This window comes from Squalius cephalus (assembly GCF_949319135.1).
Source record: "Squalius cephalus genome assembly, chromosome: 1".
Classification (NCBI taxonomy): domain Eukaryota; kingdom Metazoa; phylum Chordata; class Actinopteri; order Cypriniformes; family Leuciscidae; genus Squalius; species Squalius cephalus.
In genome coordinates, this window is record NC_137122.1 from 19,051,582 (window position 1) to 19,079,092 (window position 27,511).

The 27,511-nt window shown below is 36.0% G+C and overlaps 1 protein-coding gene across 1 annotated transcript; it reads right to left on the reverse strand.

Annotated features, from left to right (window-relative positions):
• Positions 1 to 617: 617 nt before the first annotated feature.
• On the reverse strand, positions 618 to 27,157 carry polr2f (RNA polymerase II, I and III subunit F). The gene is made up of 5 exons (XM_079882080.1): positions 26,572 to 27,157; positions 26,212 to 26,281; positions 6,984 to 7,114; positions 1,672 to 1,743; positions 618 to 1,278 (listed from the first exon to the last, which is right to left on the reverse strand). The coding sequence occupies exons 1-5, from the start codon at positions 26,589 to 26,591 to the stop codon at positions 1,188 to 1,190; spliced, it is 384 nt and encodes a 127-aa protein (XP_079738206.1). The 5' UTR covers positions 26,592 to 27,157; the 3' UTR covers positions 618 to 1,187.
• Between the last annotated feature and the right edge of the window lie 354 nt (positions 27,158 to 27,511).

The window sequence follows — 27,511 nt, forward strand, 5'->3', positions numbered from 1 at the left end:
ATAGAGGAACTCAGAGAGATTTCAGTCTCTCATGAAATATCAGAAAAGAGGAAATGTAAAGACAAACCAATGTGCTTACTTTAATACGGCAGGTATTTACTATGGTAAAGCTTTCAGTCGAGTTTGCCACATGAGAGTGTGTAACAGATCTTTAAGGCATGTCAGTCATTAATCCAGTTGAACAGAACCGGATTAAGCACTAAAAGGTGAATCGGTAACCGAATTCAGCTGCCATATGGAGTATATTGTTACCATTATAAATAAAATCCACTCATGTTGATGAACACCAAACTTGTGTGTAAAGGAATTGCTGATCTTTACTTTCCTGGTTAAATAGCGTAAACCTGTTATTGATTCACAGATGTCTATTCATGATTATCATTTCTGCAAAGCTTCTGAATCAGCAACATGTAAGGAAGATGTAGATTTATGTTTGCTTTCTTAATGCCGTAAACTGTGTGCGTACAGCATTGTAGTGTTTTATGAAATGTTTGAATGACATTCAGGCTGATCCTGACTATAATAAAAATTTTATAATAAAATGAAGAACTGTTGACTATGAATTTGGTCTTCTGCTTCACTCTATTTTGACCCAAAACCATAATACAAACGAGCCTGATTTCTGATTAAGATTTCCTCCTAGTGTGGATTGCCATGTTAAAATTCACTGTAAAATTAGTGAGTGTACTTAGAATTCCTCTGAAAACAGATCGCCTTAAATTTAGCAAGTAAATTACCTAGTCATTTTTCAGTGTCTTGCATAAGTATGCGTATACAGTGTACAGTATGAGAACTTTCTATACTCATGTATCACAGTCGTCAGTGTGCTGAACTTCATTCTCACATTGTGTTTCTATGTTTCTGTGTGTCCATCAGGAGCAGAAAGATCTACTGACATTACAGTATTTTCACAACAACAAAGATAGAAACAAAGGGCGTCATTTACTACAAAAAGTTTTAATCTGGCATGAATAAAACACAAATACACATTAAATAAGGAGATTCAGAGAGAAGTGTGTGTGTTTATGGTGTGCGTGTGCTGCCCTCATGTGGACGAACACCAGACCTGCAGGATGAAACCAAACCTCCACTATAAACCAGAGCAGAACACACACACACGAGGAGACCTGCGCTGTGAACACTGATGTGACACTCAGATGATCACGTGATCTGAGTGTGTGTGTAGGTCAGTCGGTGATGATGAGCTCGTCGCAGCCCCAGTCCTCATAACTGCCGTCAGGAAGATAGCGGCGGATGATGATCGGGATCTTCCTGCTCCTGAGGGACAGTAAAACACACACATCAATAACACACTTTATCAGTGTGTTTCTGTCCATACAATGAAAGTCAATGGAGTCCAATGTTCTCAATATGACTAAACACACACACACGACAGATGAGAAACACACACAAACAAGAAACACACACACACACACACACACACACACACACACACACACACACACACACACACACACACACACAAACACACACACACACACACAACAGATGAGAAACACAGACACACACACAGCAGTTTTGTGTTTGTATATTATATAACTTTCACATTTACATGTATTCATTTATCAGACGCTTTTCTACAACGAGCGCTTCATCTAACAGATCCAGTCAATAACAGTCATGCATCTCTGATGTGTGTGTGTGTCGTACTTGAGCTCCTTCATGGCGATCTGCAGTGGATCCGTCTCTCCTTCCAGCTCCACCATCACCGGCGCGCACATCCTGTCACACAGGAAGTGATGTCACTGAGCAACACTGCAGCACTAGCACAGCAAACCCAGTCCTGCCAAGCTTGAGCACCATCAGTGTGAGACGGGACACACACAGACACACACCCGTCTTCATAATTCTAGCTTTCTTCTAAAGTTTTTAATTTGACCCAAATCAAATATTTCACTGCGCTGACTACATTATGAGATCCAGTGAAAGTCACTTTTTTCACATTATTTTTCATGATTAATATTGCATTGCATAATGTGAGTTGGTCAACTAGTCTAAAATTAGGAAACCCCTAGAAAACAGTAAAAACAAAAACACACAGGAGCATTGTTGTGTGCACATGGGATTCATTTAAAATAGGCTACTTGACTTATTACTCCAATATCCAAATATGATCCTAAATCCCACAGAAAGAAGGGTTTATATTTGTAACGTACAGATTTGCATTTGATCATTGCACATTATAAACAGGACACTCATTAGCTGAATAAACGTTAGCCAATACAAACATATTTTTAGAAAACATTGAGTTCACATTGAATAAACAGGACCAATAATAGCAAAACGAGTCCCTTATATTCAAAAAGAATATCAAGTATAAAAGCGTCCATCATTTAATGAATAAAAAAATGTTAAAAAATGGATGAATAATACTCAATGCTTTGACATAAAAAACAAGCAAGAACAAAATTTAAAGCTAGCACATACGTATCATAGCAGGCAAAGTGTCTCAACTGAAAAAGCCGCTGCGCTGCCAAAACACTCTCGGGCGCTCACAGCTAGGCGTTTTCTGCAGAGCGCCTAGCGTTTCAGATGGCTGAAAATGCTTTGGTGGAACCGCGGACTTAAAGAGACATGAAACGGGTCGCTGTGAGCAGAGCTGTTTTTGAGGAGGTAAAGGGAGTTGTTTTACACAACCATTGAGGAATTTTAACCAAAGTGTGTTACAAACTTTACATGGAGACCCTAAAGAATCATACCAACTTGTGGAGAATGGGCATCCGATGACCCCTTTAATACAGTAACTTCTGTAAATTGTAAAATTCTTTCACTCAAACTACTTCCCTCTATTTTTGAAAACCGTCCCGGCCTGTGAAAGCCGGTTGCCGTGGGATTTTCATGGAAAGAAAGAGAAGAGGAAAGCGAGGGGGCACTGCGGCTAAACTGAAGTTAAGTTTAATGCGTCAGCTGAAATCGCGTCATGGCTTAGATCGCCTTCGGCTCGGGCCTGGATCCGGTCGCTATGTTATGTGGCCTCCAAAACCAAATAAGTTTTGCAAACTTTTTAGGAGACGCTGTTCTTCATTATGATCGTCTTTTGATTGCGGGGGATTTTAATATCCACATTTGTTGCGAGTCAAATTCCTTGGCCAAGGATTTTACTAAAATCTGATTGATTCTTTCGCTTTCACTCAAGTGCTAAATGGTCCAACTCATAAACAGGGCCACACATTAGACCTTGTGTTGTTGTTGCATGGTATTTCGATCTGTGAACTCGAAATCCTTGATTTGAGTTTTTCTGACCATATGCCTGTTGCATTTACTTTCTCCTTTCCAAATGAAGTTTCAAAAACATTGAGGGTTTCACAGAAGATTAGTACCTTTAGTCCTTCTTCTAGTGATGATTTTTGTCTTGATTCCCTTTCAAATTTGCTTAATGTTGACGAACGTCTTATGTTGTTCAATTCCATTAGTAATGACATAATGAATTCTGTGGCTCCACTAAGAGGAAAACGGCAAAATTCTAAAGCTGAACCTTGGGTAACCAGCACCACACTTGAACTTGAACAAAAGACGGGCTTATCGTAGAGTTGAATGAAAGTGGAAAAAAGACAAATTACAAGTGTCTTATGAAATATTATGTGAGTCACTCATTAGATACCAAAAGTCAGTCAAAGCTGCAAAATCTCAGTATTTTTTTTTTTAACATTATAGCAAAAAACTCCCATAAACCTAAAATGCTTTCTACTATTTTTAATTCGGGTTGTGAGTCCTGTGAGTGCTGTCTGCTTTAATGCATCAGCTGCAGAGTCATTTGGAGTTAAATAGTGTTTTTGAAGAATTCCAATCTGGGTTTAGAAAATATCACAGTACTGAGTCAGCTTTATTAAAAGTTTCTAATGATATTTTATTGTCTGTTGACTCAGGGGATTCTGTGATACTCTTACTCTTAGATTTAAGTGCTGCCTTTGATACTGTGGACCACAAAATTCTTATCTCACGACTTGAACAAGTGTGAGTATTGAAGGTTGCACTCTAGATTTAAGTCCTGTCTGAATGCAAGAACGTTTTCTGTTTGTCTAGACGGGTTTTCTTCTTCTGTCTCTGTTTTGGATTATGGAGTCCCTCAGGGCTCCATTCTGGGCCCTGCTCTGTTCTCGTGGTATATGCCAGGGGTTCCCAACCTTTTTTGTGCCAGGGACCAGCATATTCATAAAAAAAATTCCAGGGACCAGTTGTCAATTTTAAGATGCATCGTTTGGAACATATCACTGTGTAAAACAGTAACAGCCTATAATTTATTTGCATAATGAACTAGATGGCAACAAAGGCTACTTGTATACCAAATTTTTTAAACTTTCAGACCGGTTCACAAAATATTTCCCTTTACTGCCATACAATTAGGTCTACTTCAAAAGCAACTCCCACAGCACTCACTCACTAGCAGGTGGCAGTAATGGCAAATTGTATGAAAATACCAGTCCATTTCACCTGTCAAATCTCTCCAGAACCACTAAAGACAATCACTTCAACAGCAACTTAGTGTTTTCACACACCAACAGGTGACAACAAAGGCTAATTGTATGAAAATAAGTGCCAGTTTCAACAATCAGACAGTTTCAGAATACAATAGCAAACACATAACTTAGTGATTTCAGCCAATCATTTTTAAAGTATAAAATTAGAGATTAAACTTTAACCTTTAACAAAAAATACCAAATCAGACCAATGAGAACAAAACTATTTTAATGTGAGCATGAACTGCTTATTGATATTACTATATGTAGCTGTGCACGAGACAAGCTTTTCTTCCTGAGCATCCATAAAAAACATGCATCCAAAACAATGCACACAAATTCCAGGATACAATAAAACGAAATTTAAAAAGGTCTGCTTCACAAATATGAACGAAAACCAGCTTACAGTTTTTCACCACAAATAATACACAACGGATTTGGCGCCACGGAATCGCCTGTTGTCATAAATCCATACCTAATGTATGAGGTATCGTATTTATGAAGCGTGACTTTTTCTCTCTTGCTATTTTCGAGTTGGTCATCGCCTTTCCTTTTACCAGAACTGTCCGCAATGAAATTAGCCATTGAAAAAAATATCGCGGCCCGCTCATCTCTCCACTTCCCTGTCACTTCAGGTGCAGCGCGCTTTTTTGCAGTCCGTTCAGATATGACGCGTTGCTAAGCAATCGCAAGGCGCTCAAAGAAACACATTTTAATCTATTTATTGTTTAGGTTTTGGATTAAATAACATGACGTCATAGCACTTAAAAAAGCATATAAAAAAGAAAATTATTATTATTATAAAAAAAGAAAAAAGAAAAAAAGAAACATTAGTCTGGGAATATTTCAAGGCCCGGTACTAACGGGTCCACGGACCGGCACCGGTCCGGGGACCGGGGGTTGGGAATCACTGGTATATGCTCCCTTTGGGGACTATCTTTTCTAAACATGGGTGATGACACCCAAATTTATTTGCCACTAAAGAAAAATGACGAAAAGGGCCTAAGCTCACTGTCAGCATGCTTGTCTGATATTAAGTACTGGTTTTCCAGCTGAGGTCATTGTTTTTGGGACCTCAGGTGTTTCTGTTACTCCTGATGGTGATTTGGGAGATTTGGTCCCCAATGTAAAACATTTTTGACTCTGCTCTTAAAATTGATAAACAGATAAATGCTGACGTTAAATCTAGTTTTTTTCCAATTGAGATTATTATCTAAGGCTAAAAGTTTTTTAACGTTTGCAGAGTTTGAGAGAGTGATCCATTCGTTCATTTCATCTAGACTTGACTATTGTAATTCTCTTTATAGTGGAATGAGTCAATCCAATATTAGTCGTCTTCAGATGGATGGACTATTGATTGTCACTAACTGGGCCAATACTGCGCTCGTTGCACTGCCTGCTGGTTTATTACAGAATTGATTTTAAAATTCTGCTTTTTGCTTTTAAAGCCATGGGCATAGTTCTGCAAAAACTCAGAGACTTGCGCAATGCACCTTTAAAAGCTGCCATGTTGTGTAAAAGAAATCGTTGCCACTCTACAAACTCAACTCTTCCTCTTCTCCGTGGGAGCGCAACAAGACCACGCCCCCTTTTTTGTGTATTCCTGTGGGCAGAGGTTAGTCAAAAAACTGTTCTAGTGACGTCATTAAAGCAGGAAGTAGAGGGATGTAGTCCAAACCGGCCGTTCGTTGTATGCTTTGAAAGGGGACTTCTGTTAAATACAATATCTCGCTTGGCATTGAACGTTGAGCTTTACAATTTTACAGGTATTATTTATGCTCTAACAGCAACATTACACACTAACTAAAGTTTAAAAAATGGGATCACGAAGAACAGGACCTTTGAGACGAGAGGTGGCTGTGCATTTTCTGTTGTTGGTCCAAAATTGTGGAATAGTCTTCCTCTATCCCTAAGACTACTATCCACAGAGTCTGTTTTTAAATCTAAGTTAAAAACCTCCCTCTTTTTACAGGCTTACAGCTGCCCTTGATTTTAATGTTGAATTAAATTTTTGAAAAATCCCTTTATCATTTGTTTTGCAGGGTTTTTTTTCTTGTTTTTTTAGATATTAATCCTGTTGTACAGCACAATGGTCAACAACTACTGTTGCTTTTATTGTGCTATATAAATAAAAGTTGATTGATTGATACTGTAACGTTACTGTCCTCACTGAAGAGATCAGTCAGACGGCAGGAGTGGAAGAGTTTTAGCTGTCGATTTTCAGTCTCTTTTTAATGATAGGCCGCATGCTATTTGGGGAATGATCCCAGCGCTTTGATTGGTCGAACTCTTCTTCTTCCACTGTTGCTTGATTTAAGTACGGCGCGTGCACAGGTTTTTGCGTTTAGAGTTTGAGTAAACCTTGAGTTTATAGTGAAATCGCACCAGCGTACTTAGGTCAAAACAGGTTGCGTACAGGTTGGCAGGTCTGCAAACCTCAGCTCTATAGTCCAGCTGTAAACTGAGGTATGTTTGTGCAGGGGTCAGGGGTCAGGGGTCACTCACGCGATCTGCAGTGCTCGTGTCCCCAGGACTCGTGCGCGCTCGTATTTGGTCATGTACGGTGTGGTGATTCTCTTCTGATTGGCCTGCTGACCTTCACCCGCCGGCAGGATCTGGACGTTCTCCTGGTCCTCCTACACACACACACACACACACACACAACACGTCGGATGAGAAACACACACAAGACTGTCAGAAGAGACTGAAACTAATGAACTGAGAGTGAAATTATGAGTCGAGAAACAACATACAATTATCTGAACAATAAATAGTAGCCTGTTTATTTTAACATTAAATATTGTACTTCACTGAAAAGTGAAAATGTCACAATAAAAAAAATCGTAATAGTCTTAAAACATGCACTTATTAACCTTTACTGGGACTGAGATTATGAGCTAAAAAGCAACAGAAACTAATATTTTCTTAAATTACTTAAATCTTAAAAAATTACATTACAGTTAAAATTTGAAGCACATATAAAACATCTCTAAAACTGCTTTTTACCATCTGAGAACCGTTGCTCGACTCAGACCTTTCCTCTCTTCTGCAGACACAGAAAGGCTCATACATGCCTTCATTACAACTAGGTTAGATTACTGTAATGCCTTGCTCTCTGTCCCTCCAGCTAAATCTCTGAGCCGGCTACAGTATATTCAACATTCTCCTCGTGAACACATCACACCGGTGCTTTCAGTCGCACTGGCTTCCCATAAATGCGAGAATTGATTTTAAAACTCTTATTTTAACATATAAGGCACTACATGGGACTGCACCAGAGTATCTATGTGATCTCATTAGCCCTTATTGCCACTTAGGTAAAGTTGGTCTTATATTCGCTCATTCGGACTTCCGCGTTTAAACACTTTTTCAATAGTATGTGCAATAAAGCTACTTTTTGCAAATTCTAAGCAGCTACATGATGTTGACAACAAAGATGGTCAACTACTACATTTTCCACAATCGATAAAAATGGGCAAGTATTGTTTTAATGGCACACTTACTTGCGAATGTCCACTGAATGTCCAATGTAGTGTGGTGAACAAGATAGGGACCGTCTAAAAAGTTGTAATTTTTTTTCATTGCGTGCAAACAGACAACTACATTTTAGCCAACTACAGATGTACCAGCAAATATCTCTAACATTATGAGTTCTAATGCTATAGAATGTCCTTTAGCAACAATAAAAACTGCATTATAATGATGGTGTTTAAAAAGGTGTTTAGGAAATAAGAAAGAATGAACATGTACATGAACTGTAATTTGGTAACAATCCAGACTGTAGAAAGTACAAAATCATGTGTAATCTCCTGAACATAGTTAATCGCTTCATTTTACAACTGTTTATATTAATTTATTTGAAATCAAAATGAACAAGAACCGTGTTGGTGTTGGTTTTAATAATGACATATGATTTATTTCAATAGGTTTTGCAAGCATGGGCCGACTGTTCCAAAGCAAGTTGGGTCGTCTTATCTGGACCCTACAGAACATACTACAGCCCATGTCTCGCTGTTTTATGCACCTCTGTTTTTCTGTTTTTAAGTGCAATAAAGACTTTACAGTGTAACAGTGTTCTCCAGGTATTGAATAAAAAGAATGGCGAAACTATCTTTTATGTTTTCCTTTTGTATAGCATCTTCGTTTAACATTAAACTCTCACGTCACAATAACACAATTCATGTGCATTGATTGATGTTTACAGTCCTGCAGAAATATCACTGTGGTACTGAATCCATCAGATTATTGACAAGTACTCAGAAAGCATGACAGCAAACATGATGTTTATTTTGGGTGTGAAGGGTGTGGATTTTGGAATAAACTGCTGCTTCAATGTATATGTAATGAGTGATTATAATCAAGGTTTTCTTTCTAAATATTACATGAGTTAATACTTCTGAGATTTTACTTTGTTTTAGAAGTTACCAGTGAAGATTACTGAAATATTCTATTCATGAATTCTCTAATGTCTGTATTTGATATTTGAATGCAGTAACAGTGCTTGCTCATTTAGCCCGGCTTCCAGAAATGAAATATGGAAAGATTTGTTAAGAAAGGCCTTCAACATGTGTCAATACATACATCTGGGAGTCACAGGGGTCATTGAAGTCTATCGTTTAAGGGAACTTTTCTCAGTTAAAGCCTTACTTTCTAGTTAGACTAAAGTGTAGTTCTTCTTGGAGAAAGAACGCATAATCCTGATGTTTTGAGAATACTCTCCTGTTTATAGTTAGAGCCTGGCCAAATCCAACCTTGAAAAAGCTGTGTGTCAGTGTGTGTGTTAGTCTTCTTGATTACAGGTTAAGAAACCACTGGCAGAGTGTTGTTCGGGTCATGCTGGCGCCCAGCAACCCAAATCTGAGACCTGGAAGATCACGACGTGCCTAACTTCAGGGTCCGAGTTTCAGCTGCATAATCGATGGAGAAATGCTTCAGTTTATCTGTATATGTGTGGAAAATTGTTTAGATTTTATGTGTACTTAGCCAATCAAAAGTAGCTAACCTGTAAGCAATGATGTAATCAATGCCCTTGGAAATGGTAAATCTGCTGTGATCTTTGTAACTAAGCAGGGCAGCCTACGAACTCCTGTGTGAGTCAGTCTTGAAGCTGACATCTGCTGATGAAACTGAAAACTCTTCAGTATCTTTTCTTTAATTTATTATAATGCTGACTCCTGGTCTTCATTCATCATATCTGGTTCTGGGTCTTTGACTGTGCGCCCCTAACAGGTGAATATTTAAAAAACTTGCAAAACTCCTATGGGGTTCTATGGCACACCTTCCATCAAACAATATTACATTATCTACATTTATTTATTACTGTAATGGCTGAAAACAGTAACTTCTTTACTTCATGGATGTATTTATAGAGGAATGATTTGCTTTAAAAAAACATTGCAACCATTATAAACAAAGTACAGTTTCACCGTATACCTTCAAAGTGTCTGTAATGGTTATTGAATAATTTTTAAGTTACATAGCACACCCTACAAAGAAATACACTACCTCAAATTACAACCTCATTAAAGCAAAGACATTGACTTACTACATGTGAGATTTTGCCAATACCTGCCTGACTGTACATACAGTACACAACTATTTTAGAATGAAACTACATTAATTCACCAAAGGGATTTTTTTTATTATCCAAAGAGTGTAGTGCTTTCCTAATGACCGGGCTGACTTGCTCCAGGTTAAATTTCCACCATAACTCGCATACTGTACGTGCCATTGTCAAATATGTTTATGAAAAATTAACTGTAAATGACTGTAACTATTTTTCCACGTTCCAAAGGGTGTAGTACTTTCCTAGTGACCTGACTGACTTACTACAGGTGAAATTTCCACAATAACTCGCATACTGTACGTACTATTGTCAATTATGTTTATGAAAAAATTACTGTAATTCCCCTAAAGTATTCTTTTCATGTTTCAAAGGGTGTAGTACTTTCCTAGTGACCTGACTGAAGTACTACAGGTGAAATTTCCACAATAACTCGCATACTGTACGTGCCATTGTCAAATATGTTTATGAAAAATTAACTGTAAATGACTGTAACTATTTTTCCGCGTTCCAAAGGGTGTAGTACTTTCCTAGTGACCTGACTGACTTACTACAGGTGAAATTTCCACAATAACTCGCATACTGTACGTACTATTGTCAATTATGTTTATGAAAAATTAACTGTAAATGACTGTAACTATTTTTCCGCGTTCCAAAGGGTGTAGTACTTTCCTAGTGACCTGACTGAAGTACTACAGGTGAAATTTCCACAATAACTCGCATACTGTACGTGCCATTGTCAAATATGTTTATGAAAAATTAACTGTAAATGACTGTAACTATTTTTCCGCGTTCCAAAGGGTGTAGTACTTTCCTAGTGACCTGACTGACTTACTACAGGTGAAATGTCCACAATAACTCGCATACTGTACGTACTATTGTCAATTATGTTTATGAAAAATTAACTGTAAATGACTAACTATTTTTCCGCGTTCCAAAGTGTGTAGTACTTTCCTAGTGACCTGACTGACTTACTACAGGTGAAATTTCCACAATAACTCGCATACTGTACGTGCCATTGTCAAATATGTTTATGAAAAATTAACTGTAAATGACTGTAACTATTTTTCCGCGTTCCAAAGGGTGTAGTACTTTCCTAGTGACCTGACTGACTTACTACAGGTGAAATTTCCACAATAACTCGCATACTGTACGTACTATTGTCAATTATGTTTATGAAAAAATTACTGTAATTCCCCTAAAGTATTCTTTTCATGTTTCAAAGGGTGTAGTACTTTCCTAGTGACCTGACTGAAGTACTACAGGTGAAATTTCCACCATAACTCGCATACTGTACGTGCCATTGTCAAATATGTTTATGAAAAATTAACTGTAAATGACTGTAACTATTTTTCCGCGTTCCAAAGGGTGTAGTACTTTCCTAGTGACCTGACTGACTTACTACAGGTGAAATTTCCACAATAACTCGCATACTGTACGTACTATTGTCAATTATGTTTATGAAAAAATTACTGTAATTCCCCTAAAGTATTCTTTTCATGTTTCAAAGGGTGTAGTACTTTCCTAGTGACCTGACTGAAGTACTACAGGTGAAATTTCCACAATAACTCGCATACTGTACGTGCCATTGTCAAATATGTTTATGAAAAATTAACTGTAAATGACTGTAACTATTTTTCCGCGTTCCAAAGGGTGTAGTACTTTCCTAGTGACCTGACTGACTTACTACAGGTGAAATTTCCACAATAACTTGCATACTGTACGTACTATTGTCAATTATGTTTATGAAAAATTAACTGTAAATGACTGTAACTATTTTTCCGCGTTCCAAAGGGTGTAGTACTTTCCTAGTGACCTGACTGAAGTACTACAGGTGAAATTTCCACAATAACTCGCATACTGTACGTGCCATTGTCAAATATGTTTATGAAAAATTAACTGTAAATGACTGTAACTATTTTTCCGCGTTCCAAAGGGTGTAGTACTTTCCTAGTGACCTGACTGACTTACTACAGGTGAAATGTCCACAATAACTCGCATACTGTACGTACTATTGTCAATTATGTTTATGAAAAATTAACTGTAAATGACTGTAACTATTTTTCCGCGTTCCAAAGTGTGTAGTACTTTCCTAGTGACCTGACTGACTTACTACAGGTGAAATTTCCACAATAACTCGCATACTGTACGTGCCATTGTCAAATATGTTTATGAAAAATTAACTGTAAATGACTAACTATTTTTCCGCGTTCCAAAGGGTGTAGTACTTTCCTAGTGACCTGACTGACTTACTACAGGTGAAATTTCCACAATAACTCGCATACTGTACGTACTATTGTCAATTATGTTTATGAAAAAATTACTGTAATTCCCCTAAAGTATTCTTTTCATGTTTCAAAGGGTGTAGTACTTTCCTAGTGACCTGACTGAAGTACTACAGGTGAAATTTCCACAATAACTCGCATACTGTACGTGCCATTGTCAAATATGTTTATGAAAAATTAACTGTAAATGACTGTAACTATTTTTCCGCGTTCCAAAGTGTGTAGTACTTTCCTAGTGACCTGACTGACTTACTACAGGTGAAATTTCCACAATAACTCGCATACTGTACGTGCCATTGTCAAATATGTTTATGAAAAATTAACTGTAAATGACTGTAACTATTTTTCCGCGTTCCAAAGGGTGTAGTACTTTCCTAGTGACCTGACTGACTTACTACAGGTGAAATTTCCACAATAACTCGCATACTGTATGTACTATTGTCAATTATGTTTATGAAAAATTAACTGTAAATGACTGTAACTATTTTTCCGCGTTCCAAAGGGTGTAGTACTTTCCTAGTGACCTGACTGACTTACTACAGGTGAAATGTCCACAATAACTCGCATACTGTACGTACTATTGTCAATTATGTTTATGAAAAATTAACTGTAAATGACTGTAACTATTTTTCCGCGTTCCAAAGTGTGTAGTACTTTCCTAGTGACCTGACTGACTTACTACAGGTGAAATTTCCACAATAACTCGCATACTGTACGTGCCATTGTCAAATATGTTTATGAAAAATTAACTGTAAATGACTGTAACTATTTTTCTGCATTCCAAAGGGTGTAGTACTTTCCTAGTGACCTGACTGACTCACTACAGGTGAAATTTCCACAATAACTCGCATACTGTACGTACTATTGTCAATTATGTTTATGAAAAAATTACTGTAATTCCCCTAAAGTATTCTTTTCATGTTTCAAAGGGTGTAGTACTTTCCTAGTGACCTGACTGAAGTACTACAGGTGAAATTTCCACAATAACTCGCATACTGTACATGCCATTGTCAAATATGTTTATGAAAAATTAACTCTAAATGACTGTAACTATTTTTCCGCGTTCCAAAGGGTGTAGTACTTTCCTAGTGACCTGACTGACTTACTACAGGTGAAATTTCCACAATAACTCGCATACTGTACGTACTATTGTCAATTATGTTTATGAAAAATTAACTGTAAATGACTGTAACTATTTTTCCGCGTTCCAAAGGGTGTAGTACTTTCCTAGTGACCTGACTGACTTACTACAGGTGAAATTTCCACAATAACTCGCATACTGTACGTACCATTGTCAATTATGTTTATGAAAAAATTACTGTAATTCCCCTAAAGTATTCTTTTCATGTTTCAAAGGGTGTAGTACTTTCCTAGTGACCTGACTGAAGTACTACAGGTGAAATTTCCACAATAACTCGCATACTGTACGTGCCATTGTCAAATATGTTTATGAAAAATTAACTGTAAATGACCGTAACTATTTTTCCGCATTCCAAAGGGTGTAGTACTTTCCTAGTGACCTGACTGACTTACTACAGGTGAAATTTCCACAATAACTCGCATACTGTACGTACTATTGTCAATTATGTTTATGAAAAAATTACTGTAATTCCCCTAAAGTATTCTTTTCATGTTTCAAAGGGTGTAGTACTTTCCTAGTGACCTGACTGACTTACTACAGGTGAAATTTCCACAATAACTTGCATACTGTACGTACTATTGTCAATTATGTTTATGAAAAAATTACTGTAATTCACCTAAAGTATTTTTCTGCATTCCAAAGGGTGTAGTACTTTCCTAGTGACCTGACTGACTTACTACAGGTGAAATTTCCACAATAACTCGCATACTGTACGTACTATTGTCAATTATGTTTATGAAAAAATTACTGTAATTCCCCTAAAGTATTCTTTTCATGTTTCAAAGGGTGTAGTACTTTCCTAGTGACCTGACTGAAGTACTACAGGTGAAATTTTGACAATAACTCTCTTACTGTATATACTATTATCAAATAGGTTTATGGAAAATTTACTGTAATTGACCATAACTATTTTTCCGCGTTCCAAAGGGTGTAGTACTTTCCTAGTGACCAGACTGACTTACTACAGGTGAAATTTTGACAATATCTCCTTTACTGTACGTACAATAAACAAATAAGTTTAAGAAAAAATTACAGTAATTCCCCTAAAGTATTTTTTCATGTTCCAAAGGCTGTAGTGTTTTCCTAGTGACCACACTGACTTACTACAGGTGAAATTTTGACAATACCTCCTTTAATGTACAATTATCAAATATTTTTATGTAATAAACATTATTACATGTGTTTATTACATATGTTTATGTAATAAACTGTAATTCACCTTTAGTGTTTTTTTTATATATTCCAAAGATTGTAGTGCTTTCCTAGTGACCACACAGACTTACTACAGGTGAAATTTTGACAATATCTAATAATACTGTTTTACATAATAATATATATAATAACTGTAATTCACTAAAAGGGGTTTTGTTTGTTTAAGGTTGTAGTACATTAATAGGGGCTACATTATTATTAACAGTAGTGACTGAACCTGTACGCATTGGTGCAGCAAATCTGACAGATAATGAACAGCAAGATCATGGAGGCATTCAAGACAGTGCACTTTTTTATTATCTTTATTGTTTCTATTATCTTTCTAATTTTTCCACTGGGATTATACATAAAAGTTGTAATTAATTCCTTGTGATTAGAGTAATATTTCAATATCACCTCTTCAAAATTTTGCTGTTGTTGATCCTCTCTTCACTGTAAAATCCAACAGTGGTTCTTACTAAAACTTTTTAGTTAACTTTACTTAATGTCTTAACTTAATTGTAAAAATCTAGTAATCTGTACTATTCACATACTATGTTTTATTTACTCAGAAAACCCAAGTTAAGATTAATTGATTGGTTTGAGTGTAGTTTTTGAGGCAGAGAAATTCTTAATGGACTTTTCACTAATTTCCTCCACTTCTGCAGTTATTTGTCTTTGTTTGCATTCACTCATTTCCCAAAGTAATCTTGAATGTTGAATTGTCAATACACTGTCAGAAATAGGGGTACAGCAGGAGTCCATTTCTGTCCCCCAAGGTACATATATGTACCTTTTTGAGGGTCAAAAAGGTACATATATGTCCCCAAGCATTAAAAGGTACAAATATATACCGTTTCTTTTAAAGGTTACGGTACAATATCAAAAGACAGCCTCTGCTAAGTAATTTTTTTTTTTTTTTTTTTTTTTTTTAAGGTTTTAATGATACCTTAATCATTTAAGGTATATTTTAACATCACTATATTTGAGTAGCCTTGAAATAAAGGAAATACACATTTTGTAAGTCAATTTACTGATATTAAATACTGATAAATATTAAACACAGCAAAAACTCCAGTGTTAAATGAACTCTCTGGGAGTTTATTTGGCTCTAGACACAAGAGTGTTAAAGTGTTAAAATATGAATGTTAAATTAACAATCAAGATTGTTAAAGTTAATGATCTAATTAAGTGATTAATTGAGTGATGATTGACCATTATTGAAGACACCTGATGTTAACAAGCAGAATCACAGAAGGAGAAAATATCATTTTTTAAGACACCGTTATAGTGATCAGTGTTTGCTTGAGTTGGGCTCTTGACCCTTAAACTGTTAACATTAGATTTTGCTTGGTTGTTGTATCTGAGTTATAACTCTCAGATGAACAAAGAGAAAAGTTGATCAGGTGGTGTTGGTTATGTTTTGACATAATCATAAATTGCCTGAATCACTGAACTCATTTAAAGTCTAATTTCAGACTTAAATGTTTATTGTTGATCACAGCATCACTGTGATACTATAGCATAAGATCCAGAAGTTTTGAAATAATCTAAAGGATTTCTTAAAAGTTGTTCTGATAAAACAAATCTTTCTTTTAGGCACACACATACATCAAGAATCAGTGTATGAATCTCAACAATGGTGACAAAAAGAATATTCAATTAGGGAAAGGAAATAACATAGACAATTCAGATCGTAATTTATTCATACCGCAATGCATGATGGGAGCCATGAATGAGTTTTGATTGGTGGCCGCCACTGCAACATGCTTTATTATTGTCACCATTATTGAGATTCACAGGCTGATTATTGATGTCAGTGTGTCTACATAAAGGACTTTTCAAAGTCTTTTGATCAGAACAACTTTTACGAATATTTAGATTATATTGAAATTTCTGAAAATCTTTTGCTGTAGAATCACAGTGCTGCCGTAATCAACAATAAACATTTAAGTCAGAGATTAGACTTTAAATGAGTTCAGTGATTCAGGTCAAATTATGATTATGTCAAAACATAACCAGCACCACCTGATCAAATTTTCTCTTTGTTCATGGCAGTTATAACTCAGATACAACAGCCAAACAAAATCTAAAGTTAATGACTTAAGGGCCAAGAGCCCAACTAAAGCAAACACTAATCACCATAACGGTGTCTTAAAAAAATATATTTTCTTCTTCAGTGATTCTGCTTGTTAACATCAGGTGTCTTCAATAATGCTCAATCATCACTCAATGAATCACTTAATTATATCATTAACTTTAACACTCTTGAGTCTGGAGTCATATAAACTCCCAGGAGAGTTCAATTAACACTGGAGTGTTTGCTGTTGGACCTCAAGGTATGTATCTCCTTGATCATATGTAACTTTTTGAGGATCAAAAAGCATTAAAAGTTACATATATGTACCGTTTCCTTTAAAGGTTAAGGTACAATATTGTACCCTTGAGGGTACAGCCCCAGTGACAAGCCATTGTACCCCTAAAGGTACAATTATGTACTTTATTTTCTGAGAGTGTATGTAGAGCCAGCCCTGATTGGCTGCTTGAATCTCAATTTTAAAGAACGTCCAGTTCGCGGCCTTTCTTTCTTTTGGCCATCGGTGGAGAAGAAGTCATAGCACGGTTACTCATGGTTCTTACAGGGCTTTCAACCGAGGAGGTCCTTCAGAAAATATCAGAAGCAGGCATAGAAGTAACCGGCGTCGAGATGAAAGGACATGAAATGGACTTTCAGGCAAATAACACTTACTCAGATGATAATAATTTATATGTCACAGCTAGACATTAAGTTTAAAATGAAATGTTGGAAAATGTGAAAATGAAAAGTATTTAATACATTTTTATTTTACTGCTGCGTGTGTGTAATATATATCTCATTATAGTCAACGATTGTACCCTGTCAAAGCCAATTTTGTACTGTTAAATAAAGGTACAAAATTGTCACCACAGGTACAAGACTGGTCTCTTAAGGTACAAATCACAAGGGTACAAATATGTACCCTATGCCAAGGGTACAATATTGTACCCTTGAGGGTACAGCCCCAGTGACAAGCCATTGTACCCCTAAAGGTACAATTATGTACTTTATTTTCTGAGAGTGTACAACTGAAAAATTTGTAAGAACGTAACATAAGTTGACTTCATAAATTGATTTAGATTTTCTTAAAATATTTTTAGTCACCATTATGGCGATTAGTGATCCCTTTGGTTGGGCACTTGGAACTATATTTTCTTTATTATGATTCTCTTTCTATAGATGCAGTGATGCAACAATAAATCAGTTGTTTAGTGTCAAAGAAAGAGAAGTAATACTACACACACACACACACACATATATATATATATATATGTGTGTGTGTGTGTGTGTGTGTGTGTGTGTGTGTGAGAAAATATGAATGGTGTATAATGTAACTCGTGTCAATTAGTGATCTTTTATAATTTTGTTGCTACTGTTTATGCCTAAACACCTTCTGAAACAGTTAATTGGGTTTATATAATCCCTCTATATTTGTGAAAATCTTGTAATTGATCATGCTTGACTCACACAGACTTCATCATTCAGCATGCAAAACACAACCATGGTGACAAATACATTTCATTTAAAGTAAATTATCAAGTACTCTCTACAGTTATTTTTTAGTTACTAGAACTCTTGTGTAAGTGAACTTTACTAACTAAGCATTTGTCAGTACCACATACTATTCCTATTTCACTTTACTTGCTTTTTTTAGAGCAATTGGTTTCCTGATATTTTCCTAGTAACGTGAACTCTAATGAGAAGTTAACACAACTAATGATTTTGATTCAAGAGTGCTTGAGTATACTAGATTAACAACATTAATACACTACTTTACTTGGAAATTTTAAGGCAATCGGTTTCCTCACCTTTTCTAAGTAGAGTCAACATATTACATTTTACAGTGTTGGTTTAAGTTGTTCTTATATTATCATAAACCCTTTAACTGATTGTTTTGTCAAGTACTTTTTACTTTACTATATTTTCTTTTAGTGAAGTGACGTAAAAGTTTAAGTAAAACAAATGTGTGTGTTTGAATACAATTTTTTCAAATGTTTTCAGTCAGGACTACTTTGGGTAAACAAAAATATTTAAGCAATTGAACATGTTATTTAATATTTATTCATTGCATTATGTAATTGGTTAACACACATAACTATAACTGTTAGTGGTTTGTTACATAATTAATCCTTGTCATGTTTACCAATGTGAACAGTGCCAAAGATGGTACCCAATGTATGCTGCATTGGACTATCACCAGACAAGCTACACTGTAAAAAATGTTCGTAATTTTAACAGTAAAAAACTGTAAAAAAGCAACGAAAAAAAAGAGTTAATTCCTTAACGGTATGTACCCTTTCTATATAGAGTGAAAAACTGTAATAGCTCTCACAGGACATTTCATGTAATTTTACATTAATATACTGTTAAATGTACGGATTTTGGAAGTACACTGTAAAAAAAAAAAACTTACCGTTGCATTTACCGTAAAAAATATGGTAGCAAATGTTTACTAATTTTACAAAATTTTACATCATCGAACTAAAAATTACGGTGAAAAAACTGTCAGCTGGTTGCCAGTACTTTACCATAAAAAATACGGTATAAATATTTATGTTTTACGGCATTGAACTAAAGTTTACGGTAAAAAACTGGCAGCTGGTTGAAAGCGATTTACCGTAAAAAATATGGTAGTAATATTTTAGGTTTTACGGCAGTGATCTAAATATTACGGAAAAAAACTGGCAGCTGTGGTTGCCAGTACTTTACCGTAAAAAATACGGTAGAATTTTTTTTTGCTTTTACGGCACTGAACTAAAGTTTACGGTAAAAAACTAGCAGCTTGCAAGTGCTTTACCGTAAAAAATACGGTAGTAATATTTTAGGTTTTATGGCATTGAACATTGAACTGAACTTTTATATAAAAAATAAAAACCTGCCAGCTGTGGTTTCCTGTAATCTAATTATTGAGAATTACCAGAGGTTTAGACGTTGATGTTTTATTGAAAATAATAAAGTTTGAAGTTACCATCATGGAGATGAGTGTTTGCTTTAGTTGGGCTCTTGACCCTTGACTTTTTAACTTTAGATTTACTCTGACTGCCTTAACTGTGTGGTTATATAACACAAACGTCATGGCATGAAAATCAGAGAGAAAATGTGACCAGGTAATGATGGCAGGTTAATGATGAGATAATCGTCATATTGTGGCCTGAATCACTGATCTCATAAAGAGTCTTATTTCTCACTTTATGAGCGAAGTGATAATATTAATTATAATATTAAAAATAAATATTTCATATTATTGAGTATAATATCTCTGTAAGTGAGCAACAGATAATCTGAAGAACTTTAAAAATACATGGTGTAGAAAAAAAGTTTTAAACTACTGCTCAATTTAAACCAACACAGACATCAAGAATCAGCATATGAATCTCAACAACGGTGACAATCAACACAATAATCAGATAAAACTCTGAACATCACAAAACAAGCTACTAAAAAGCTGCAACAAAAACAACATCAAAAATAAAAGCAGATATAATAATAAAAGAAAATACTAAGGCAATTCAGCATAATGTATTCCTGCTGCAATGCATGCTGGGAGATACTGATGAGTTTTGATTGGAGGCTCCATCAAGTGCGCTGCACTTTTATCATCACCATTGTTGAGATTCATATGCTGATTATTGATGTCTGTGTGTGTGTCCGAAAGATACAGCAGTTCAAACTGCTATTGTACACAATGTTTTAAAAAAAATTCTGATTATCACAGCAATGATGGATCACATGCTGTAGAATCATAGGGCTACTACAATCAATAATGTAAAATTAATAACACATATAATTACAGATAAGAGATCAGAGAATCAAACATGGTGATTGCCATCACTGATACACAACCGCCATCACATGATTCATTTTCTCTCTGATTTCCTAGCCATAATCAACATGTCTTATAAACACAGAGTTACAGCAGGCAGAGAAAATCTAAAGTTAAAAAGTCAAGGGTCAAGAGCCCAACTAAAGCAAACACTCATCTCCATGATGGTAACTTAAAACTTTATTATTTTCAATAGAACATCAACGTCTAAACCTCTGGTAATTCTCAATAATTAGATTACAGGAAACCACAGCTGGCATGTTTTTATTTTTTATTTTTTATATAAAAGTTCAGTTCAATGTTCAATGCCATAAAACCTAAAATATTACTACCATCTTTTTTACGGTAAATCGCTTTCAACCAGCTGCCAGTTTTTTACCGTAAACTTTAGTTCAATGCCGTAAAGTACTGGCAACCAGCTGGCAGTTTTTCACCGTAATTTTTAGTTCGATGATGTAAAACTTAGTAAAATTAGTAAACATTTGCTACCGTATTTTTTACGGTAAGGTACGGTAAATGCAACGGTAAGTTTTTTTTTTTTACAGTGTACTTCCAAAATCCGTACATTTAACAGTATATTAATGTAAAATTACATGAAATGTCCCGTGAGAGCTATTACAGTTTTTCACTGTATATAGTAAGGGTGCATACCGTTAAGGAATTAACATTTTTTTCCGTTGCTTTTTTACAGTTTTTTACTGTTAAAATTACGAACATTTTTTACAGTGTAGGAACATCTGTTCAATTTCTCATTAATGCAATTATCTAATCAACCAATCACATGGCAGTTGCTTCAATGCATTTAGGGGTGTGGTCCTGGTCAAGACAATCTCCTGAACTCCACACTGAATGTCAGAATGGGAAAGAAAGGTGATTTAAGCAATTTTGAGCGTGGCATGGTTGTTGGTGCCAGACGGGCCGGTCTGAGTATTTCACAATCTGCTCAGTTACTGGGATTTTCACACACAACCATTTCTAGGGTTTACAAAGAATGGTGTGAAAAGGGAAAAACATCCAGTATGCGGCAGTCCTGTGGGCGAAAATGCCTTGTTGATGCTAGAGGTCAGAGGAGAATGGGCCGACTGATTCAAGCTGATAGAAGAGCAACTTTGACTGAAATAACCACTCGTTACAACCGAGGTATGCAGCAAAGCATTTGTGAAGCCACAACACGCACAACCTTGAGGCGGATGGGCTACAACAGCAGAAGACCCCACCGGGTACCACTCATCTCCACTACAAATAGGAAAAAGAGGCTACAATTTGCACGAGCTCACCAAAATTGGACAGTTGAAGACTGGAAAAATGTTGCCTGGTCTGATGAGTCTCGATTTCTGTTGAGACATTCAGATGGTAGAGTCAGAATTTGGCGTAAACAGAATGAGAACATGGATCCATCATGCCTTGTTACCACTGTGCAGGCTGGTGGTGGTGGTGTAATGGTGTGGGGGATGTTTTCTTGGCACACTTTAGGCCCCTTAGTGCCAATTGGGCATCGTTTAAATGCCACGGCCTACCTGAGCATTGTTTCTGATCATGTCCATCCCTTTATGACCACCATGTACCCATCCTCTGATGGCTACTTCCAGCAGGATAATGCACCATGTCACAAAGCTCGAATCATTTCGAATTGGTTTCTTGAACATGACAATGAGTTCACTGTACTAAAATGGCCCCCACAGTCACCAGATCTCAACCCAATAGAGCATCTTTGGGATGTGGTGGAATGGGAGCTTCGTGCCCTGGATGTGCATCCCACAAATCTCCATCAACTGCAAGATGCTATCCTATCAATATGGGCCAACATTTCTAAAGAATGCTTTCAGCACCTTGTTGAATCAATGCCACGTAGAATTAAGGCAGTTCTAAAGGCGAAAGGGGGTCAAACACAGTATTAGTATGGTGTTCCTAATAATCCTTTAGGTGAGTGTAGATGTGAATGTAAATAGATGTAAAATTAAACTTAGTACACCTGATTCCACTCATGGTGATCACAATCAATATCTTACATTAAGACTCTGCCCATTACAGTAGTGGCCATTTTGAAAAGTACAGTGTTCAATTTTTTGTGCTACTCCTCATTCAAATTTTGTTCAATTTTTACAAAAATTGGCTCAGATGATCTTTGGACCGAGCCACACAGAAGTGACTGAACAGATTTTTTATTTTTGCTACCGTTCCTGATATACTTTTCTCCAAATTTGACCTGTATTTGTTGTCTTATGGTAGTTAGCTTAGCATGCTAATTGGTTAGCATGCTAACCTGATGCCATTCTTTCTAATGTGGCTCTTCAGCTATCAGGCTAACCATAAACTACATTAGCATTAAGCTAACTTATCTTGCTAACTTAACTAATCTGGTTAACATGCCTTTGTGTGCTCATTCTTACAGTTAAGCCTCTCCTCGGCAGCTTGGTAAGCCAGCGTCATCTGAGTGGCGCAAGCTGCTAAACCACATGCCGCAAACCCTGAACCATTCCGGTTGTGGGTTTGAATCCTGTGTGGCACATTCCCAGACCGCAAGAGGTATTGTGGCCTTAAGTGGTGGAAAAGTAGCTTCTGTTCCAGACATGTTGTCTATATGTGAACGAACTTGATAAATACAACATGCAGCGAATTTATACAAAAATTATTCATTTTGAATTGCTTCTCACTTCAACTATTGGACCTTCTTCATCTTACCAAAAACACAACTTCCCAGTGGCGCAATGATATGAGTGACAGGTATCTGACCCAGAGATAATGGGTTCGAGCCCCGCATGGGATGATTTAAAAAAATTGTGTGTAATGTTGTGTCATGTCGATTCCTTTATTATTCAACGTTGCACTAATCTTTCTTCCTCTTGGATTAATGTATGTCTTGTTCATATGTTCATTCTCATCTGAACTTCTGTTCATTTTGAGTTCATTTTCACCTGTACTTCTAAACCAGCTCTTTTTTCTTCAATTTCTGCTGTTTTTACTATTCTTGCTCTTGCTGCTGCTTCAGGGGCTTGGCCCCGTATCACTGCTTGCAGCTATATTTCCACTTGTTCCTTAACATGTAACCAAGAATACTAACACACACACAGACACAGTTTCTTCAAGATTGGATTTGGTGAGGAGGAGAGTCTTCTCAAAACATTAATATAACATGTTATTTCTCTCAAGGAGAGGATACTTTAAATCTAACTGTAAAGTAAAGAATTTAACTAAGAAATGGTCTCTCAACTATAGGTTTCAATGACTCCTGAGACCATTGCTATCAGGGTAGCCTAGAAAAGCAGATGGATGTAGTGACACCTGTTAAAGAAGTCCATATTTCATCTCTGGAAGCCAGGCTAAATGAGCAAGCACTGTTACTGCATTCCTGGCATGGGCCAGACCCTTACGTTACACCTCAGATATCAAATACAGACATTTAAAGAATGCATGAAATAACATTTTCAATAATCAAACTGATAATTTCTATAACAAAGTAAAATCTCATAAGCCTAGAGAAGTCATTCAACTCATTTGATATTTAGAAGAAAAACTATTGATTAATACCTTGATTATAATCACTCATTAGATATACATTGAAGCAGCAGTGTGTTCCAGAATCCACTTCTTCAGGACTTCATAACAAAAACTTAACTTGAATAATTACAATAAGGGTGTTGCTTATTTATAATGTTGAAAATATGATTAACCTAAAATATCAGCTTTTTTTAATCAATGAAAGAATTGTGTTGTACAAGGAACAGCAGTTCTAATACATACTTTTACCTAATACATTTATCAAAGTTAATTGAGTAGAGTGATCACTGGGAACATACTATAACCATTGGAACATGAAAAAAGGAGAAATTACAATAACTTTTTAATAATAATATGTTTGTACTATACTTACAGTAAGGTAGGTATTGGCAGTATTTAACATGTAGTAAGTCAGTCTGATCACTATGAAAGTACTACAACCTTTGGAATATATAAAAAATATTATAGGTGAATTACTGTAATTTTTTTAAATTAATATTTGTATACTGAACGTACAGTAAGGGAGGTATTGTCAAAATTCCACCTGTAGTAAGTCAGTGTGGTCACTAGGAAAGCACTACAGCCTTTGGAACAGGAAAAAATACTTTAGGGGAATTACTGTAATTTATTCTTAAACTTATTTGTTTATAAAGGAGGTATTGTCAAAATTCCACCTGTAGTAAGTCAGTCTGATCACTAGGAAAGCACTACAGCCTTTGGAACATGAAAAAATACTATAGGTGAATTACTGTAATTTTTTCTTAAACTTATTTGTTTATTGTACGTACAGTAAGAGAGGTATTGTCAAAATTCCACCTGTAGTAAGTCAGTGTGGTCACTAGGAAAGCACCACAGCCTTTGGAACACGGAAAAATACTTTAGGTGAATTACTGTAATTTTTTCTCAAACTTATTTGTTTATTGTACGTACAGTAAATGAGGTATTGTCAAAATTCCACCTGTAGTAAGTCAGTGTGGTCACTAGGAAAGCACTAGCCTACTTCCTTTGGAACAGGGAAAAATACTTTAGGTGAATTACTGCAATTTTTTCTTAAACTTATTTGTTTATTGAACGTACAGTAAGGGAGGTATTGTCAAAATTCCACCTGTAGTAAGTCAGTGTGGTCACTAGGAAAGCACTACAGCCTTTGGAACATGAAAAAATACTTTAAGGGAATTACTGTAATTTTTTCTTAAACATATTTGATTATTGTACGTACAGTAAGGGAGGTATTGTCAAAATTCCACCTGTAGTAAGTCAGTGTGGTCACTAGGAAAGCACTACAGCCTTTGGAACAGGAAAAAATACTTTAGGTGAATTGCTGTATTTTTTTTTTATTAATATTTGTATACTGAACGTACAGTAAGGGAGGTATTGTCAAAATTTCACATGTAGTAAGTCAGTCTGGTCAGTAGGACCATACTACAACCTTTGGAACATGAAAAAAATCCCTTTGGTGAATTACTGTAACTTTTACATAAAACATTTGCGTACTGTGTACAGTAGCCTACACAAAAGCAGTCTACAAGTCAACAAGTACACTAAAGCAATATGCAGCAAATATCAAACCTGAAACTATTTCTACCCTGGTTGGCAACTTTATTTATTTATTTTTTTACTTGACTATGTTCATGGTGCTGTCCACGTATGTGGTCCTGAAGGTCCTACATGATCAAGTCTGCAACTTGGGTAAAGTTGATTTTATATTCGCATATTCGCGGAGTTCCGCGTTCAATATCTCGTGAGCTGAATATTGTTACTACACAAATCATTGTTTTAATATTTAAATCTTCCTCAAAACGAGCTTTCCTTCGGGTTTGCACTTTGCAGATGGTCCCTTCTTAGCAGCCTGCGCATAGAGATCAATGTATTTTGTCCAGTGCGAAGGAAAGATCGTTTTGAGGAAAATTATGTTGTAGCTTCTGGTGTTTAATCTGTAGTTATATGTGATAGGTGTTTTGTGTAGCAACAACGTTTAGTTCACGAGTTATTGAACGCGGAAGTCCGCGAATGTGCGAATATGCGAATATAAAACCAACTTTACCTAAGTGAAATATCAGCCGGAAATCTTGACATTATGACATTATAATACATTAAGAGTTATATTTGTCAGGAAACACTAGTGAGAATATAATGATAATAAAACAGATCTTACATCTTCCACATTCTCCAGATCATCCAGAGGCTCTTCATCTTCAACATCATCAAAATCTCCGTCATCAAAACTGATCAACAACAAACAAACACAAACTGAAGTCAATAAACAAACAGACAACAGATCTCACGATGTGAACTAAACCCTTAACTAGAGATTTACTAAAGCACGATGTAGAGAGTTACAGAGTTACTCGTGTTATAATATCGTTCACAGTTATAATAATGTTTAAGTTTTAGAATAGATATAAGGATAGTAATGTTAGAGAAATATGATCTCATCGTGTTGTTTTCACACTCACACACTTTAAATTACAGTAAACATCTAGAAACCACTGTGGCGGACGCGTTCAGAACTCACTTGTCTTCGTTGTCAGACATTATTAGTGTCCTGTGTGTCGTAAAGACGATTTAATAGTTAATTTCTCCTGTATTTTCAGTGTGTTGTTGCGTCTCGCGCCTGACCGCTGTACGAGTCGAAGCGTGGAAAGCGGCGGTGCTGCAGCTTTCACAGTCCGTGCAGAAACACCAGCGCCACAACACTGACCTTCCCCAAACACACGTAGCGAAAACTCCCCTTCAGAGGGGGAAAAGCAACAGAAGCCAAACTTTGTTTATATGACACATTTAGAAACCTTGTTTGATAGAACACTGATGCACAACTCAAGCTTCACGAAGTTTCGCAACCTTTTATTTCGATTTCAGTGCTTCGAAGAGCATGTCAAACTGAAGTCACGTGATTTCAGCAATCACTAAAGTTGTAATTTACTATAAAGTTTTTAACATTCTGTCTATACGTGTTTTAATACAAATCTGTTTACACAGATTTGAAGAGAAAATAATATTTAATGATACTGATTAGGCCTACTGTTCTGTGTTCTCTTTCATTTACATCTTTAACCAGAAGAAGGCGTCAGTGCGCGGAGTCTCGAGCACTTCGTGAAAGTAAAATGTTTTTCAAACCTTGCGTCTTATATAAAGTCAAGCTGTGGTGCCAAAAATAATTTTCAATGGAACTTGATATATTGGAATAACTGATGTATATTTTTAGTTTATATGATAGGATATAGGTAGGTATATTATGTATTTATAAAATGATATAGCCTACACCATCATTCACAATTTATCTAGGATCTAGATTCTAGAAGGGTTGTTTTTTAATGTTTTTGAAATAACATTCTTATAAAGGCTGCATTTATTTGATAGTCAAAAACAGTAATATTGTGAAATATGATTACATTTTAAATAGCGTAAAGTTTCTCTATTTGAATACATTTTAAAATGTGACTGCAGCTTAACCG

Bases quoted from the DNA above. Each gene is read 5' to 3' on its own strand.
- polr2f (XM_079882080.1), bottom strand. From the start codon at position 26,591: ATGTCTGACAACGAAGACAA. The intron at 7,115-26,211 runs GTAAGATCTGTT...GTGTGTGTGTAG, and splicing joins ATCTGGAGAATGTGGAAGAT to GAGGACCAGGAGAACGTCCA. The intron at 1,279-1,671 runs GTACGACACACA...ACTGTCCCTCAG, and splicing joins ATCGCCATGAAGGAGCTCAA to GAGCAGGAAGATCCCGATCA.